Source organism: Falco punctatus (assembly GCF_963210335.1).
Source record: "Falco punctatus genome assembly, chromosome: 3".
NCBI lineage: Eukaryota > Metazoa > Chordata > Aves > Falconiformes > Falconidae > Falco > Falco punctatus.
In genome coordinates, this window is record NC_137582.1 from 107,182,709 (window position 1) to 107,199,154 (window position 16,446).

A 16,446-nucleotide genomic window follows, 5' to 3' on the forward strand; every position below is an offset into this window, starting at 1 on the left:
ACTAAATAGTCTGAGGGGAAAAAATATTTTTTGACGCTCCATGTTTAAAATGTTTTGTTCATAATAGTACTGAAGTTTTCTTTATGGCCTTGATGATTCAGGAGAATACCTATTAATCTGTAACAGAAATAACTTGAGCATAAATATTTTGGGATTGTCCTTTTATTGGCAGTGCTCAATTTGATTAATTGAAGTTTTAGATTCATCAGTAGCGAGAAGGTTTATGTGATGAGAAAGTTTATCATTTACAGGAATTTATACATTGCAACTTCAAAAAAGGGGAGGGTAAACATGATGATTTATCTTTGGAGCATGCAGGAGGGCCAAGCCAAACCTGCATCTTTTCATATTTAGTTGGACAAGTTATAATGTAAGGATTCACAGTTTTATACCTGCTAAAGCAGGGTGCCCGGGAAAAATGTCCTGTTTTCTCCTCGCTATTTCTTAATGCAAGAAGCTCTTTTTAGACTATTTGACAAAACTGAATGTGTAACTTAATTCAGGAACAACATCAGATGACACGCAGGCTGTCATATGTTAGTTAAAAAAAATAATTGTTACCATAACAACTGACTCACTACTTGTATTTCCAGGAGAGAGTATCTTAAAAGAAAATGTAATAGGTCAGTCACATGCATGTGACTAGTGTTTTTGGTGATAAAAGCATGAACTATTTTTTCATGGGTGGCAAGAATGATTTGGCTTGGGTTTGGTTTTTTTCTTCTTCCTCAAGTAAGGAAGATCATGTTTCTTAGATGTTCATGTCTCGGACTGGGAACAGCAGTGAGTAAGTATGTTTAAAAACAAAAGAAAAATTGCCAGCCCTGAATACTCAAATTTCTAATCATATTGGGGAATACTCTGTTTGGACAGCTGACCGGACAGAATCTGTATTAAACAATATAATAACAACGCTATTGTGTGCCATTATGGTTTTGGGGTTTTTTTGTAGACTTAGTGATGTGGGTTTTTTTAAACTTGAAGACTCAGAACAGTCTATATTTTGATTCATTGTTGAGGACCTGATTCCACTCGTGTTTGAAGTCAGTAGGAATTTTACCTTTGACATTTGTGTTTGCATGATCAAGCCTTAACATGATTCATTTTGTATTTTGTGTCAGCTTCTCTGAGCTAACTTCAAAGCCCGGTTCCCCATCCATGTTTCCTACTTCTCTGCTGAAGCCCTTAGTGCTAAAACTCTTGACATCATCAATAGAGGTAGCCTGAGGATCATCCAATACTTCTTTGAAGACTTGTTAGTAATTTCCACTACAGACAAATATTCTGCTGAAAAAAAGGTTTTGACTCTACCTCCTCTTTCCTGCGGGCAGTGATAAAGAATTTCTGCAAAATCAGATTATTTTTAATCTGGCATTTTGTATGTTCTCCTGGGTGGGGGCAAAGGGAAACTGCAGCTATAATTAGGTTTCTCCTATATTTTATTATTTAGTTTTACTCTTATTTGGCCTGTGTTTCAGCTAGCAGTTTCTGCTGCTTTTAAGTAATAGATATTTATTGTAATTTTGATAATTTTATCTGGAATTTTATGTGAACACATCACTCTAGTGATTACCATATTTCAAAAGTAAAGAAGCCTGACTTCACATATGACATGGGAAAAGTAATATTAGATTTTTGTACTCATATAAGTTAGTCATCTAAGGAGAAATAATTTTTCATTAGTAACAATATATAAATTTAGCATCTTGAACTGTCTACAGTAAGTGTATTTTTTTAACAGTTTCTATTTAGCTGTCTTAAAGCCTGAAAAGACATTTATTTGTGTTTAGTAATGAGAACCTGTTAGAGCCCACAGTTGGGCATTTCTTTGATGTACGTGCAGCCTTTCCAGAGAATGACTGCTTCCCATTTATTTCTCAGCGCCATAAGGCAGTTGCTTGAAAGAACGAATTAGTCTTAGTGTATGTGAGTTCTGTGAATTTAAACGTACACGTTAATTCCCCTGAGACAAGCGTCAGGACAAGAGACCCAATATAATTACATAGCCAGAGCACACTGTCTCATGGTTGTCTGTGGTATCTCAAGAGATCTCTGTTGTACTTGATGGAACAAATGTGGTTATATAGTACTTCACTGTTAGTCTCATGAGATTTTGAAGTATTGCTAGTAACAGAATTGCAGCATCCGCTTTTTCCACCACAGTTGCTTAAAGTGACACTGTTTAGGTTTATAAGTCCACAGATTGAGCAATCTTAATATTTTAAAAGTAATAGAGGAAGTCTGCATTCTAAATATCTACGTGCATTTTAAATCTACTGCTCAAATAATAATGAAAAGATTATTTTAAAGGATCTAAAAGAAAGATGTTTACTGTTTCTTCAGCTGCCTCTTTAGCAGCTGGAATAAAATGTTAATAATGCTCATCCCAGGTCTTTTTTGCATTGCCATGGTTTTATATGAACATTTTAAAAAAATATAAATTGGTATCAGAAGCATCGTTATAGGTACCTACAGAAATTGCTGTGTTTATTTTGAGTCTATTTGCTGTATATGCACAGTAATCTTTACAAATTTGAAGGATCCTTTACGTAAGAACAGTATGTACACATTTTTAAAAAAGTAATATTAGAAGGGAAAAGTTAGAGCATGTTTGACAAGAACAGGTATGAGGGTCACTGACTTTGCTGCTGTATGTACATGCAACTGTATGTAATCAGAGACTAGAACCAAGTTTCACAAGCCCCATAAAGGTGTCTCTAATATCATCCCTTTCTTTTATGTATTGAGGATGTTTTGTAGCTTTTATTTGCTCTCTTTTCTCACTTCTCATGGACGTCTCCCTCTGCTGGAAGAACGTGTCATTTCCAGATGTTAAAACTATTGTGTATGTCCCTTAATGTAGGAATAGATATAAAAACTATCACCACGACCTATTGTTATTTTTTGTCTATGAGGAGGAAAAAGACCAGTGAGTGAACCTGCTTTATTGACAGGTGACCTAACAGGTGATGAAAGGGAACAAAAAATACTGGGAACTTGAGTTGACCAACCTTGGGGAAAAAAATCAGTTAAAAATAAACCCATGGTCACCTAAACTTTTTTTTTATAAACCCATGTGAAACTTTAGAGTAATAATTTTGTCAAGGTTCCATAATTCCAAGATTTCAGTAAGTCATGTGAATGTGGGTTCATAAAATCTGATCTCAAAGACTGTCATCTGGCATGCAGGTACGTTTCTGTTGCTGTTTCAGTGCAACAGGGTGAGCTCTTTCACTGAATGTTAGATAAACAGTCACAAAATAGTGTCATTTGTGTTGTAGATTTTAGGTTTTTCTTGCTGGACCATCTTTACAATTTTTGCTGGACTGTGCCTCCTGCAGCATTTTCCAGTATTGAACAGAGTTCTCTGTGCAAGGATTGTATGCTTTTGAGGAATGAGTTACATTGCAGTCAAGCTCAGATGTATTGACTTCTCAATCTTGGTTTAGCAAAGCCTTTCATAAACCATCTAAGATGTTTTAAAGGCAATAAGATTTAAGCATATTTTTACACATTCTGCATCTGGTAGCTTGTGCATGAAGAACCAGTGCACGCAGTAGTTGAGGCATTCTGCATGAATACAGGAAGCTCAGGGTTCAGTGTAAGTTAACCTTTGCTGTAACACCTGAAGCTACTCTGATCACTATGGAGTACTTCTTAATTATTTCTGTCTCTAACCATTTTTTCCATTGGTGGTAATGTCTGGATAATGACAGCTCGGGCACTGAGAGAGTTAGCACTTCTTTGCATTGCATGGTTCACCCTTACCCTCATACCTCCTCCCCAATCCCGCCCACTTTTCCGTAACAATTTTGCGGTTCTTATATGTGGTTTTTGTAATCTTAATATTAATGAAATTATTAATTAAAATAAATATGCTATAATATTAGGAAATCTTTGGGGGAAGGAAGAGAAGTCCCGTTTGTACTAGAATGTGTATAAAAGTTGGTAACTTGGCTCACCTTTTAGACAAATGTTAGTATACTGGCAGCCTAACAGAAATATATATAAAAAGAAGTAATTATGAAAAATAGCTTACAGTACTGTTTTGAAATAGTAGCTAAATCAGTTTGTTAGATTCCTCTCTATAATCTTTAGTACATCTATAATCTCATTTCACAACAACAGGGCAACAAAGTGATGATTAACATGTTTGCTGATTTTGCAATTAGAAACCTTGGGCTAGTCCTAAACATGCTGATTCTATTAGGCTTGTAAGGAGTGCTGGAGATGTTGCACTAATTGTGCTAAAAGGGGTCCCAGCATGTGTCAAGCACATCCACGTTAACTCAATTTAATGAGGCATCGCTTTGGAGTTAAAATCTAACTGTACAAGTCTCTTACCTGCTTTGCTTTACTGCAACTTCTATAGTGTATGATATGTTTCTCAGGTAATTATGTTATATTGAGAGTTGTTAGTTATTTTTTTAAAAAAGATAAATTATTGAGTGATAAAAGGAATTAAACTTCCATGTCAAAGTTCTTACTTTGTCAACAAAACCCACAAAAGACAACCTAAATAAAATTTTAGACTTACCAGGTTTTTATTTTTACTTGAAGATGCTTCTTGCTGATGTCTGTATTTCTATGTTCTCATGAAATAAAACATTTTGTTTTAGTACTTTTAATGATCAGGATTTCTTTGCTTTCATCTGTTCTGCTTGTATATCCAGTCTAAATGAAACAAAGCTTTGGTCCCAAGCATTATGAAAAATATATATTTTAAAAAAAAAAAATGTCCCCTGGTAGCTACACAGAAGTAGAAGCCACTTCTGAAAATATAGATGTGATGTAGTGATGACCTTTTAAGAAAACTGTCATTAGAGTTCAGTCGAGTCCAGAAACTTCTAGCATACTTTATTTTGACCACTCTAAATATTTACCTCTCTAAATCATGCAATAAAATAATTCCAGATTTTGAATTTGACCATATAGAAGGACCATTCTGAGCCGTAGTAAGAGTGATGTTCATTTCAGTTATAAGCTTAAGAAAATGTAAAAACAAACAAAAAAATTAATATAAAATGCTTTCCTTTCTTTGGGGCTTTGTTTTGTTTTGTTTTGAACTTTCAGATTGGCTGCTCGGCATTTTGCTTAAAAGACAAGCCAGGCTCACACATATGGAAGATTGCCAGATACTCTAAACCCTATTTTGGTTAAATTACAGTACCCAGATTTTGGTAACAAAGCACATTGATTTTATATTCAAAAAGATTTTTATATTTAGTCTGTTAACCTTTTGTAATTCCCACCCACAGCTTTAAACTGTAGAACATTTTTATGCTAATTGTTGTCAGTAGGGTATCTGCCATGGCCCCTTGGTAATTTAAATCCATTGAATTGTAATGCAGGTGCCGATAATTGCAGAACTGTTATTGTCTGACTGGCTGCTGCATATATGTCTCAAACAATTCTTTTCAAAGTGGATATGAGAACACTTTCCAAAAAAATCCCATATTTGAAGATCACCTTACATCATATTTACAATAATAAAAAAAAAAAAAAAGGGAAGAATTTTTCCTCTCATTTCTAAGACAGTTTTGCCTACTTGCAGTTTTAAAACCAGTCTTCACTGTGGCAGATTTTAAGGTTCGACAGCTATTCTGTAGTTTTTAAAATGTCGGGTTTTAAAATGTCTGTTAGTCTCTTTTGCTTTGGATGTTTGTAGGAATTTTTGTCTTGTAGTTTCTGAAAGTATGGTTCTTTGGTGGAACGTCTTAATCCGGTGAATATGACATGGGAGTGGGAGGAAAAAAGGGTTAGTGTTCTGAGCCCAGATCATCTGAGTGATACTGGACAGATTACTTCCTTCTAGTCTTGCTTTTCTCAGTATGAAATAATGACACTGCTTTACCTTTAAACATCTCAAAAAATTGCATCTAATCTGAACTGTTATAGCCAACAAAAATCTGTCCTGTAATTTTAATGAGCATGTGTGAATGTGTTTTCTATCCGTAAGAAAACTTAATATTCTTTATTTTAGTAAAATCTTCATTATATTCCTCATAAGATCTACGTAGTGCAGAGTTAATGATTATGCAATAGCACTTTGTTTGGAATACACAATATGCTAAAGTGCTGCCTGGGAAAATATTTTAAATACAGAGTAGTCATTACTCTTATTAAATGATTATAATTTTAGCGGGTTTGATGAACCCTCCCTCTGAGTGAAGTCTTTGTTTCCACAGAATGCTTTAATATGGATGAGAGTCATTCTCACGAGAAAAAAATCTTTGCTTGACTGAAGTTACTATACAGAGAAAGAAGGTAAATTTAGGGTAAAAAATAGAAGCTTTTTGTAGTCTTCACTCTAAGATGTTTTGGATTATTTTTTTTTAATTAAAAACATTTGAATTCAATATTAATGTCCAAAGATCAAATTAAAAAGGTGTTCTAACAGTTTAAAGGCGGTGACCAGTAGTAGTGAAGAGTCATTGCTGGAAGCTGGAGTTGCAGTTCCTGACTGGAGCATGGCTTTCATAGCAGAACGGGTTTCAGGATTCAGGATGGGCTGGCTGGTTTTGTCTCCCCTGTTGCTTGCTGTACAAGTTTGGTGGAGTTGTTGTTCTGTAGCTGTCGCAGCACCTAGTTGTGGTAATTGAGTAACTCCAGTGGGTCTGCATTAAGGTTGTCCTGGTTTCAGCTGGGATAGAGTTACTTTTCTTAGCAGTTAGTGCAGTGCTGTGTTTTGGCTCTGACGTGAGAACAATGTTGATAGGACACTGATGTTTTTGGTTGTTGCTGTGTGGTGTTTATACTAAGTCAAGGACTTTTTGGTTTCTTGGGCCCTGCCAGCGAGAGGGCTGGGGGGGCACAGGACACTGGGAGGGGACACAGCCAGGACAGGTGACCCGAACTAGCCAAAGGGCTATTCCATACCGTATGGCGTCATGCTGACTATATAAACTGGGGGAAGAAGAAGGAAGGGGGGGGACATTTGGCATTATGGCGTTTGTCTTCCTGAGTAACCGTTACGTGACACAGCCCTGCTCTCCTGGGGATGGCTGAACACCTGCCTGGCCATGGGAAGCGGTGAATGAATCCCTTGCTTTGCTTTGCTTGCGTGCGCAGCTTTTGCTTTACCTATTAAATTGTTCTTATCTCAACCCTTGAGTTTTACATTCCTTCCCGACTCTCCTCCTGTCTCTCTGGGTGAGGGGGAGTGAGTGAGCGGCTGTGTGGTGCTTGGCTGCCGGCCAGGGTTAAACCATGACAAGGTAGAGAACGCGAGATTCACTCCTGCATCCTCATGCCTCTTTATTTGTCTGGACCTAGTTACTGAAGTTCTAGGCATCTGGACACTTTCTTTTTGCTTCACCCTGAAATAGTTAGTTTGCGTTATTTTGAAGCAAAATGAATTAATGTTGCAAATACAAGAAAAAAAATTCTGTGGAGGTTAGATTGCCTACAGTGTAATACTTCACATCTCTTAGTGAATATTCAGATTTAATTGGCTAAAAACTTCAGCAGTGAATAGCTAAATTGGAGTAGGGCTTCTGCTCTGCCTGGGAGTTAGTGCTGCTGCTGGGGAACAGTCCATTTAATTTTTTTCAGGTCCTGTTGAACATATATATAATAAATCTCTTCTTAAATGATTAAACTAAATTTGTCTGATGGTCTTTTGATCTGGAGAGGTTTTTGTACTTCTGGTGGATAGATTTATTATCTTTATCTCAGTTACATGAGTAAGATAGTAGTATGAGCCTGTTGGGATAAATGAGTGCAGCTTTTATTCATATAAACATACATTCTAACTCATGGTACTTTAAATCCCTTATGCATGTTGTCTGTGCATGAAAACTTAAAGGCATCCATTAAAAACATAATTTTGCGGAATAAACCCTAACTGGAGCTACATACTTAGAATTATTGTTGACTCAGCCACCCCGGTTCAGAATTTTTTTTATCTATAATTCAATTATACTGGTGCTAGTAACAGTTCTTTTTTAATTGCTTCTCTTAAGTGTTAACAATGCATGAGGATGCGGAATAAGTCCTTTACCCTGTGGCAGGGCAACTTGGGCGCAACAGTGTAAACTAAGAAAAATACAGAACCCTTAGCTCTTAAATGCTTTGGGGTTTGTCAAATTAACCTAAAACCTTGCTCTGACATACTATTGGGGGTTTTGATAATTGAAGTTAGCTTTGCGAGATACTAACGGAACAGAATTTTCTCAGTTAAGAGTTGATTTCAGTCTCAGTGTCTTTGTGGTTTCATGTTTTTCAACCAGCAGTGAAAGCAAACTATTTGTTAGATATGTTGTCTGTGTTTTACATTAGGGAAGTTTGGGGTTTGCTATTGGAAAGTTGAAATGTGTTTTCCTTATGGAAACTAGTGGTCTAGCTGTGTGTGGTTTATTTTTATTATAGGTAATTTGAACACCATTTTCTAACATTGGCTGTATTTTTAAAGCAGCACTAAGAGATAAATTCACCTCGTAATTGTTTTACAGTGTGTGTGTGTTTAAAAAATGGGGGTTTGATATAATAGAATACCTGTTTTGGAATGTTAGTAGCTTCCCAGACAGGATTTATGATGGAAAAGGATGAAACTATTTAAGTGGTATCAACAGGCAACTGTAATGTGTTATAGTGCTACCTTTGCAGTTTACACCTGATGGAGCCCTTTCAAATGACGCAAATGGACACTGATTTAGCCACTAGATGTGCCAGCTGTAACTTTATTCTGCTGGCATCGTATTAGGTTGGTAGAAAGTGTTGTTTAGAAATAGGCTTGTCAATCTGAAGGTTGCACTAACACTTAGTCACCGAGTTTCAAACAGTTACCAGTCCCAAAGGTAATCTCCAGCTGAACTGCGACTGGGATTTTGTCATTTCAAAACGCTGGCAAAACATAGTGTTCTTTTAAAAAAAGTTTTAACCCAATTGACAACAAGCTCTCCTGTGTTAGCAGCCAGGTGTAACCACAGATGTTGTTTAACTTTAGTTTAGGAAGGAATATTTTTGTAAAATACAAAAATGAACATATATTTATGTAATTGGCAATAATGACATAATTATATTACTGCATATGTTGCTATGTAGTTTTTAGCATAAGACCTATTGAAATGTAGCCCTAAGGAAAGATAAATTTTGAAACTGAATTAGGAGACCTAAAATATCACAAGTTGATACTTGCTGCTGTTGTAAGGAGAAAGAAATAAATTATTTGCTTAATTCTAACAGTCGTGATGTTTGCTGTGTAAATCGTTTCAGCATTCCTCAGTTTTACTGTGTTTTGCCTGTTTGCTGAGTATTGATAAATGGAATTTGGCAGCAGAGCTAAATTACTTCTTTGAAAGTGTCTGGCAATACATGTATTCCCAGTGACCAACAGAGGACATATCTTAGAGAAAAGCATACATATCAAAGCGATGTGGCTATACCTACTTTTGTGTGATGCTCATGTGGTGTCTGACAGTCTAAGCTGAAGTTTCTGTATCCTACTTCACGCTGCTTCACCTCGAAAGGTCCAAAGTAGGTCATACAGGGTGCTGAGAACTCCGTTGTCCTGTAATAGAAAGTGAAGGTGGCTGTCAACTTTTCTTGTCATATCACACAGAGAAGACAGTGTTGTTTGGTTGTTCTTAGGTGTTGATAATCCTGTAATGCGGTTTAATAATCTTTCATGGGTTTAACCTTTTATTTTATAGCAATGATTAGTTCCATAGCAACAGCTGGTTCCATTTGCAGTCATAGTACTTAGCTTCATAAAATCCAGCCTGGATTTGTAATGTTAATAATAATGGCTAGACACCAATATTTGTGTCATGGAGATACAGATTCCCAAATACTACTTCTTGTATTACTCTTATGTTGATTCCTACTGTGTACCAGATTCAAGAGGTCTGCCAGCAAAACCCATTTTGCAAGGAAATTCAGTTGGCACCAGAACTCTGTATGGGAAACAGACACAAACATCAGAACACTAAGGTAGCAGAAAAAAACATTAAGTGTCGAATAGTCTTTTGGAATAGAAAGTACTGGTAACTGGCTGAGGTTACAGTACAGAACGTACAAACCTGTCTCGAAACAAGTATTAAATAGGAGAATGTCTGTTAATAGGGACACTCACAGAACAGACACTTGACCGATGTTGGTTACATTGCTTAGAATGCTGGGGAAGAATTTTTTAGTTACTGCAGCATGATTGTGGTGTAAGGTCCCATAGTGAATGAACTAGAAGGGAAATTTCAGTAGGATGTTCTTTCATACTTTAATGAGTCTGCAGATGGAACAAACAGTGCTTTTCTTTCAGAATGCTTTTTGAAGATCACTGAGCAAAGGCAAACCTGCCCTTTAGAAACAGCCCACTGTTAATGATACAGAATAGGGAGGGAAAAAATTCCACATTGGCTGCTCTCTTTTGCCATAGTATAATTTTTTTTTAATTTGAATTTGCAGAGTTAACAGGTATTTTGTATGAACCTCCTCTTTGCAGAGCCCTGGGGAAGACTCAGAAGAGTTACATACTTAGCCCCTTTGAAACTTTCCTTGCACTCAAATGATACAGAACACCCTGAATATGAATGCCCTAAAATCCTAAGAGATCCTAACCCCCTAAAACTTACACACTGTGTTCTGTTCCTTGGATGCATAGTATATTTTTGGTTACAGAAATTAATCTGCAGTCCATAATGGGATTTTTTAGAGCCCTTCTTTTTTAGGAATGTAAGTGCTAATCACCTCTAGTATGCTTTCTGCAAAGAAATTTGAGGTGTCACCATAGCATAGGTATGTGTTCTAGCCTTAATCAGGGTGTATTAAAAAATACAGTAATGAAGATGATTCAGAGTAGGCTAATAAACTGCCAGTGCTCCTTGTAAATTCTTTCAACTTGCGCACAAGTCTTTCACTGCTATTGTTACCATACTGGCAAGGGAGACTAAAGTGTCGCGACAAAGACATTGTGAGTTACACTATGGCCATAGCGTGAGTTTTAGCATCCCAGCTCTGCTGTTAAGTGCTTAAGTTCTTCAACTGTGTTGTCAGAGTATTTTTTTTATACTTTAAGTTCTGTCCCTCAAGACTGCTGAAATGAGCAGTCTTGCCTTGCTGTTTCAGATATGGATCAGTTAACTTTTTCTTTCAGATTCTGTAATCTATGCTAAACTAAACTCATTTAACAGAAATTCGTGTGAGAAGACATCCTTTAACATACTCCTTTCTGCCATTTTACCTCATGAATGCTATAAATGAAATAGAATCAAAATTAGGTTTTGTTTGCATACACATTTTGCATATACTAATGTGTTCATACATGCACTCATACTTTTTCGAAGTTTGGCCTCTGTAGTGGTACTAACATGACCATAAATTAATACAGTTTTCTTACATACTAATATGAGTGCATTCTTATAGGTATATCGCACTTGATAATTTTCTTTGGGATCATTATAGTAGTGAAATAGTCCTCAGTAACTTGAGTTAATATCAATTTATTTAGCAAAAGTTAAATATATTTTGCTTTCTACTGAATAGATCATCTCTCCTTTTTTTTTCTTTGCTTTTTTTTTTTCTTCCTTAATGAACAAAGCTCTTCAGTGAATTGACTCTAACATTGAAGACTAATGCGGTGTGTCTGGTCACCTTTAAATGAAATGTCTATTACCCCTAGGACCAATAATTCTTTATTTTTAAAATAGTTCAGTTAAATGAGGATGATATTACAGCACTTAGTCTGCTCCACATGGATAATAACTATCTGCATGATGTTAACAAACATTACATCTGCAACTGTAGAGTTACTGTCTTGTCATCGTTACCAAGGGGTTGTTCACTGCCAATATTTTTTCCTCCCTTTTCCCAACCACCCCACAGCTTCTAGCTTAATATCCTACGCAAGTGATTAGTGTGCTGTAATTGAATTGGCTGTAAAAAGATAATTAATTGATACTTCACTCCCAGAGAGGTCAAGCTGCCCTATCTTGAATGGATGTTATGAAAGTAGTCATCCTGCTGGCACTTACCCCTTGAAGGTGGTACATAATCTTTGTCTAGCTGATAGTAATAGTTGTTATAATTAAAACTAACATGAAGGGAGTATTTAAGGAATGATTCTCTGATTTGGATGCTTTGGCCTCACTTTGAAAACATGTGAAACTGGAATTATAAAACTTATTGGGTCGTTGTCTGGGCAGTATGTTTTTAATGCCCAGAATAATCCTGTCTCACTTGCTGTCTAAACCTTCTTTTTGCCATCTTACCAGTAATGTGGGACAACAGAAATATGACTATGGATGTGTAAGGTTTCTGAGATGACTGATGTGAAATCCTGTCAGGCACCTTGAAACCATTGATCTTAAACACCTTTGAACAGTTGCTTATTTTGAGATTATTTCAGCTAAAGGTTGGCATGAAGAATTATTTTAATAAATGGATTTTCTAAATGTAGGACTTTCACTGATGTTTAAGAGCCTCTTAAACATCAACAATGTAGCAAAATTCTACAAATGACTCTTGGAAAAGATGGGAAGACTATAAATGAATGTGGGAGTTAGGTTCACTCTCTGCTATTATTTATTTGCTTTGTGTACTTACAGCTGTATTAGAGAAGGATTGGGTGATGCAGTAAATCTTCTGTAGGCATAACAGCTAGGGCACTTACTCTTTTTAAAGACTATTCACCTAATGACAATCAAATAGTTCTGCCATTCTTAGGAAGCGAGGTATGTACTGTTACTTCCCAGTGCATCCGTGCAGGGTGACTTGCTGAAGGTTGTACAATGAATCAGGGTGCGAATTCAAGAGTTCTTTCCTTCTAGTGCTTCCTCAGATCACATGACTGTAGCAAATGGATCTTTACTTGTTACTGTAAGTATCTTAACAGTCACTGCGCTAATAAATACATATGGGCAAACCTCTTGAAGGCTTGTGTCAAACACGGAAACGTTTGCACTGGAAATACTCATCTCTTGTTTCCCACGGGGTCACTGATGTTCCTTCTGTGCACTGTTAAAGAAGAAAAGTTGAATGGGCTCCCTTATTTTTTTGAACTTGATTTCCCATCCTTGATGACAGTTACATTAGCCTTGTGACTATGGTGCACTAACATCTTCCCAGTGCTAAACATTTCTTTTGAACCTGGGTGCCATAAAAGCTATCAATTAATAATAATAATAACTTTTAAAAAAGAAGAGGTTAAATTTAGTGACACAGGAACCTTTCTGAAACTCTTAGTGCGTAAAAACCTGGAGTTATCCTGTAAGCAGTGTGGTTCTCATTCATTGCCCAGAGAGTAAATACTGCTACTACAGCAAAAGCTAATGGAGAGAAAGATGTTATTTACTGTCCTTGCAGAGGCAAAGACTTAACTCTTATCTTGCCATATAATGATAAAGTTACAGCACTGTGGAGATAACTGCAGCATTCACAACTAGAAATGTCTTACTTCAAGGTATTCTAGCTAGCATAAAGTATTACAGGTAGAATATTATCTTTCTTTCACACCTCACCCCACAGAATTTGAGAGAAACACTACCATATATAGATTTTTCCCTGAATTATTCAACAACAGCTTTCCAACACAAAATATTTCTGCCAGGGTGGGAAATTACCTACGAAAGCATTCTTCTGTCTTCTGGATTGTAATATAAAATGTTTCTTCAAGTTCCCATTCATTTAGAACATGACCAAAGCAGACTTCTTGCAGTTTTTCAGGGAACAGAAGTCATTTAATTGTGAAATTTGAGTTCCTGCAGGGTGGGTTGGTATAAAATTATCATGAGTAATTGCAGTATTATGTAATTGTTTATGTTGGTTGTTACAAAAATCATACAAGATGGCATCAGTTGTTACACCTGAATGAAAAGGTGTAATTTTGTGTAATGCTGTCAGCATAACTTCTTGGGCTTTGCAGTACTTCTTACAGTGGGACCCTGAAGAATACTTCAGAAAAGGAAGAAAAGTAAAAGCTATTAAACTTCTGTCTATGCAACCTTAATGAAAAATACTGTATTTGCGTGGATCCAATACATGTAAATGAAGAAAACAAGAGTGTAGGCATTTAAAAATTCCAGGAAATAGTCCAGAAAATAATTTTTTCTACTAACTGAAGGCTTGAAACTGTTCCGGGAAAATTATAGAGGAAAGCCTAGATCTAATCAAACTGAGAATGTGCCCATTCCGAAAGTTCAGGTGTACATAACTATTTATTTCACTCCCTGTAAGATTTTAGTTCTAAAAAAGAAAGAGCAGATAAGAGTTTCAGATCAGACAATTTGATATAACATCTGGTTTCAAATTCTATTGACTGAGTTGTACATTCTGGATTTTACCTTTTTTTATCATTTGGCTTGAGTTACTATATAGGGGATGCTAATATTTAGTGACCAGGATCCAGTTTTGTTTACAGAAATAAATAATAGGAAATCATGAAGAATCTTAATATATGTAAATCAAAATCCACCACGTTCAAGTGCTGATGATTTTGCATTTGTTCTTAAGTTATGAATGCAAAGGAAAACACTAGCACATCATAAATTACACCATTTTTGGCACTTTCCTTAAGCACTACAGAAATACTTTTTTTTTTTTTTTTTTTCTCCTGTAGAAAGGAGGCAAAAAGCCAAGTGGCAGAATATCTGCTGAGAAAGCTGAGAAGATGACAGTCTCGCAGGAGAAAATGGAAGACAGCAGGTACGTGTGAATCAGTATTCCTTACTGCTCAGCTGGAGCATGTTGTCTGCTAAAAGAAGTTTTTGTCTCTTTGCAATACACCACTTCTAATAATTGATTTTATTCTCTTGGACAAATGATCCTGTCTGTATCTTAGCTGACCACTGAAAAATAATACTGCCTTTCACATTTTATGCCGATAACATATTTTACTGCTTTATAAACTGGGCTTGTGCTCACAAGAAACATGTTTCTCAGTCCTTCAGTTTGAGAGTGTTTGGTGTCGGGTCATTGAGCTGTTTGGGGTTGTTTTTTTTTAATATCTGGTCTTGGTTTTTTAGAGCTTTTCCCCCTTCTTTCAAACGAAGTAGGTGTGGGAGATTTCACTACACCTTTAAAATCGCCATCAAATCTGCAACCTGGTTTTTCAGCTGTTTTGCAGTCTGCTCTGATTTCTGTGTTCCTGTGATTTACACTGATTAATTACATCTAACCTTGCTAGTTTAAAATGGGTGTGTTTAAATGAACCTCCATAACTCCATTATACATGGTGTAGATAGTTAAAATGGAAAAAAAAATTAAATAGGAAAGAAAAACTTCTCTGCTCACTAGGTTAGTCAAGTTTTTCAAGGGTGATTTGAACAAAGGTAGCAACATAAAAAATTTAGTTTATTTAAGCATGAAAATCCCTGCTCTCTGGGAAAAAAGCAAAACAAAGAACTAAAACCCACTAGTTTGAGTTTACTGGAAGTCTAGAATGGAATTAGGTGAAGCAAATAGTATATTATGACCCTTTGTGGTGTTAATCTATCAGAAGTAAACTCCAGCTGTAGATTTTCAGTGCATGATCAGCATGCTTTCTGTGCTTTTACTGTTTGAAAACAACACCACCAGCATTGCATTCTTCTGCCTGATAGGAAAGAATTATCTTCCACTGTTTCATGATTACAGGCTCAGGAAGGTATAGGTGTTTTATTTTATGTATACTCTGTGGTTTCATATTACATTCCGTGTTGAGATTTATAGACTCAATATTTAATGAAAGTGGAAATACCAGAATTCTCTTTGAACATGTATCTTCAATTGTGGATGGAGAAATGGCAAATTCCGTCATGTGGGAACCAGGTAGAATTATCAATATCATAAAAAGGAATTAGGATGTAATCCAAAATCCCTCCTGAAGTTGCATCCTTATAGGTTAAAAAGAGAGAAGTTAGAAATAACTTCCATGAGTGCAATTACATACAAATTGCAGACTGCCTAGAAATGGTTCTACTTTTACCTGTTGGAATTCAAATTAGCTGTTGAAAAGTTTCTGTGATTTGTTTCATAAAAACTTATGTGACATCTTTCAGGTAGCTTCCTGTTTCAACCCCTCAATAGTACTGACTTTGTACTGACTTTAGGAAAGTGGTTGGTTGTTGTTTTTTTTTAATCAGGACAATCTGTGTAAAATAATAGGGCTTAATGCTGCAAATAGAAGCTACACATCCATTTCTGACTCTGCAACTCAGAAACTTAACTGCAGTCTGTAAAATCTTGACTGTAAGCTTTCCTTGCCCAGTGTCAAGGAACTTTTAAATCCTCTTACCTTGTTGTAGGGAAGAATAAGACATCTGCAGAAGCCCAACTTGTGAAAAGTGTTAGGTCTTCTTTATCATACTGGAACACATAAAAAGTACAATTCTGGCTCTGGCTGATGGTCCATTTAGCTGTTAGTGGCAAACTTTCAGATCCTATTCCTTTAATTCCAATTGGAAAAAGAGAAGATGCTCCTGCAATTTTGCTAATGCAAAGGTATGGCAGGCAGTAAGTAATAGTACGAGGATT

The 16,446-nt window shown here is 36.1% G+C and overlaps 1 protein-coding gene across 1 annotated transcript in view; it reads left to right on the top strand.

Moving 5' to 3' along the window:
• Window positions 1-16,446, top strand: part of MORN1 (MORN repeat containing 1) — a gene marked incomplete at its 5' end in the record, with an annotated part of 180,856 nt that overhangs the window by 21,643 nt on the left and 142,767 nt on the right. Inside the window, 1 exon segment of the mRNA XM_080380680.1 lies at window positions 14,552-14,644. Within this exon segment, the coding sequence (XP_080236806.1) occupies window positions 14,552-14,644 (93 nt within the window).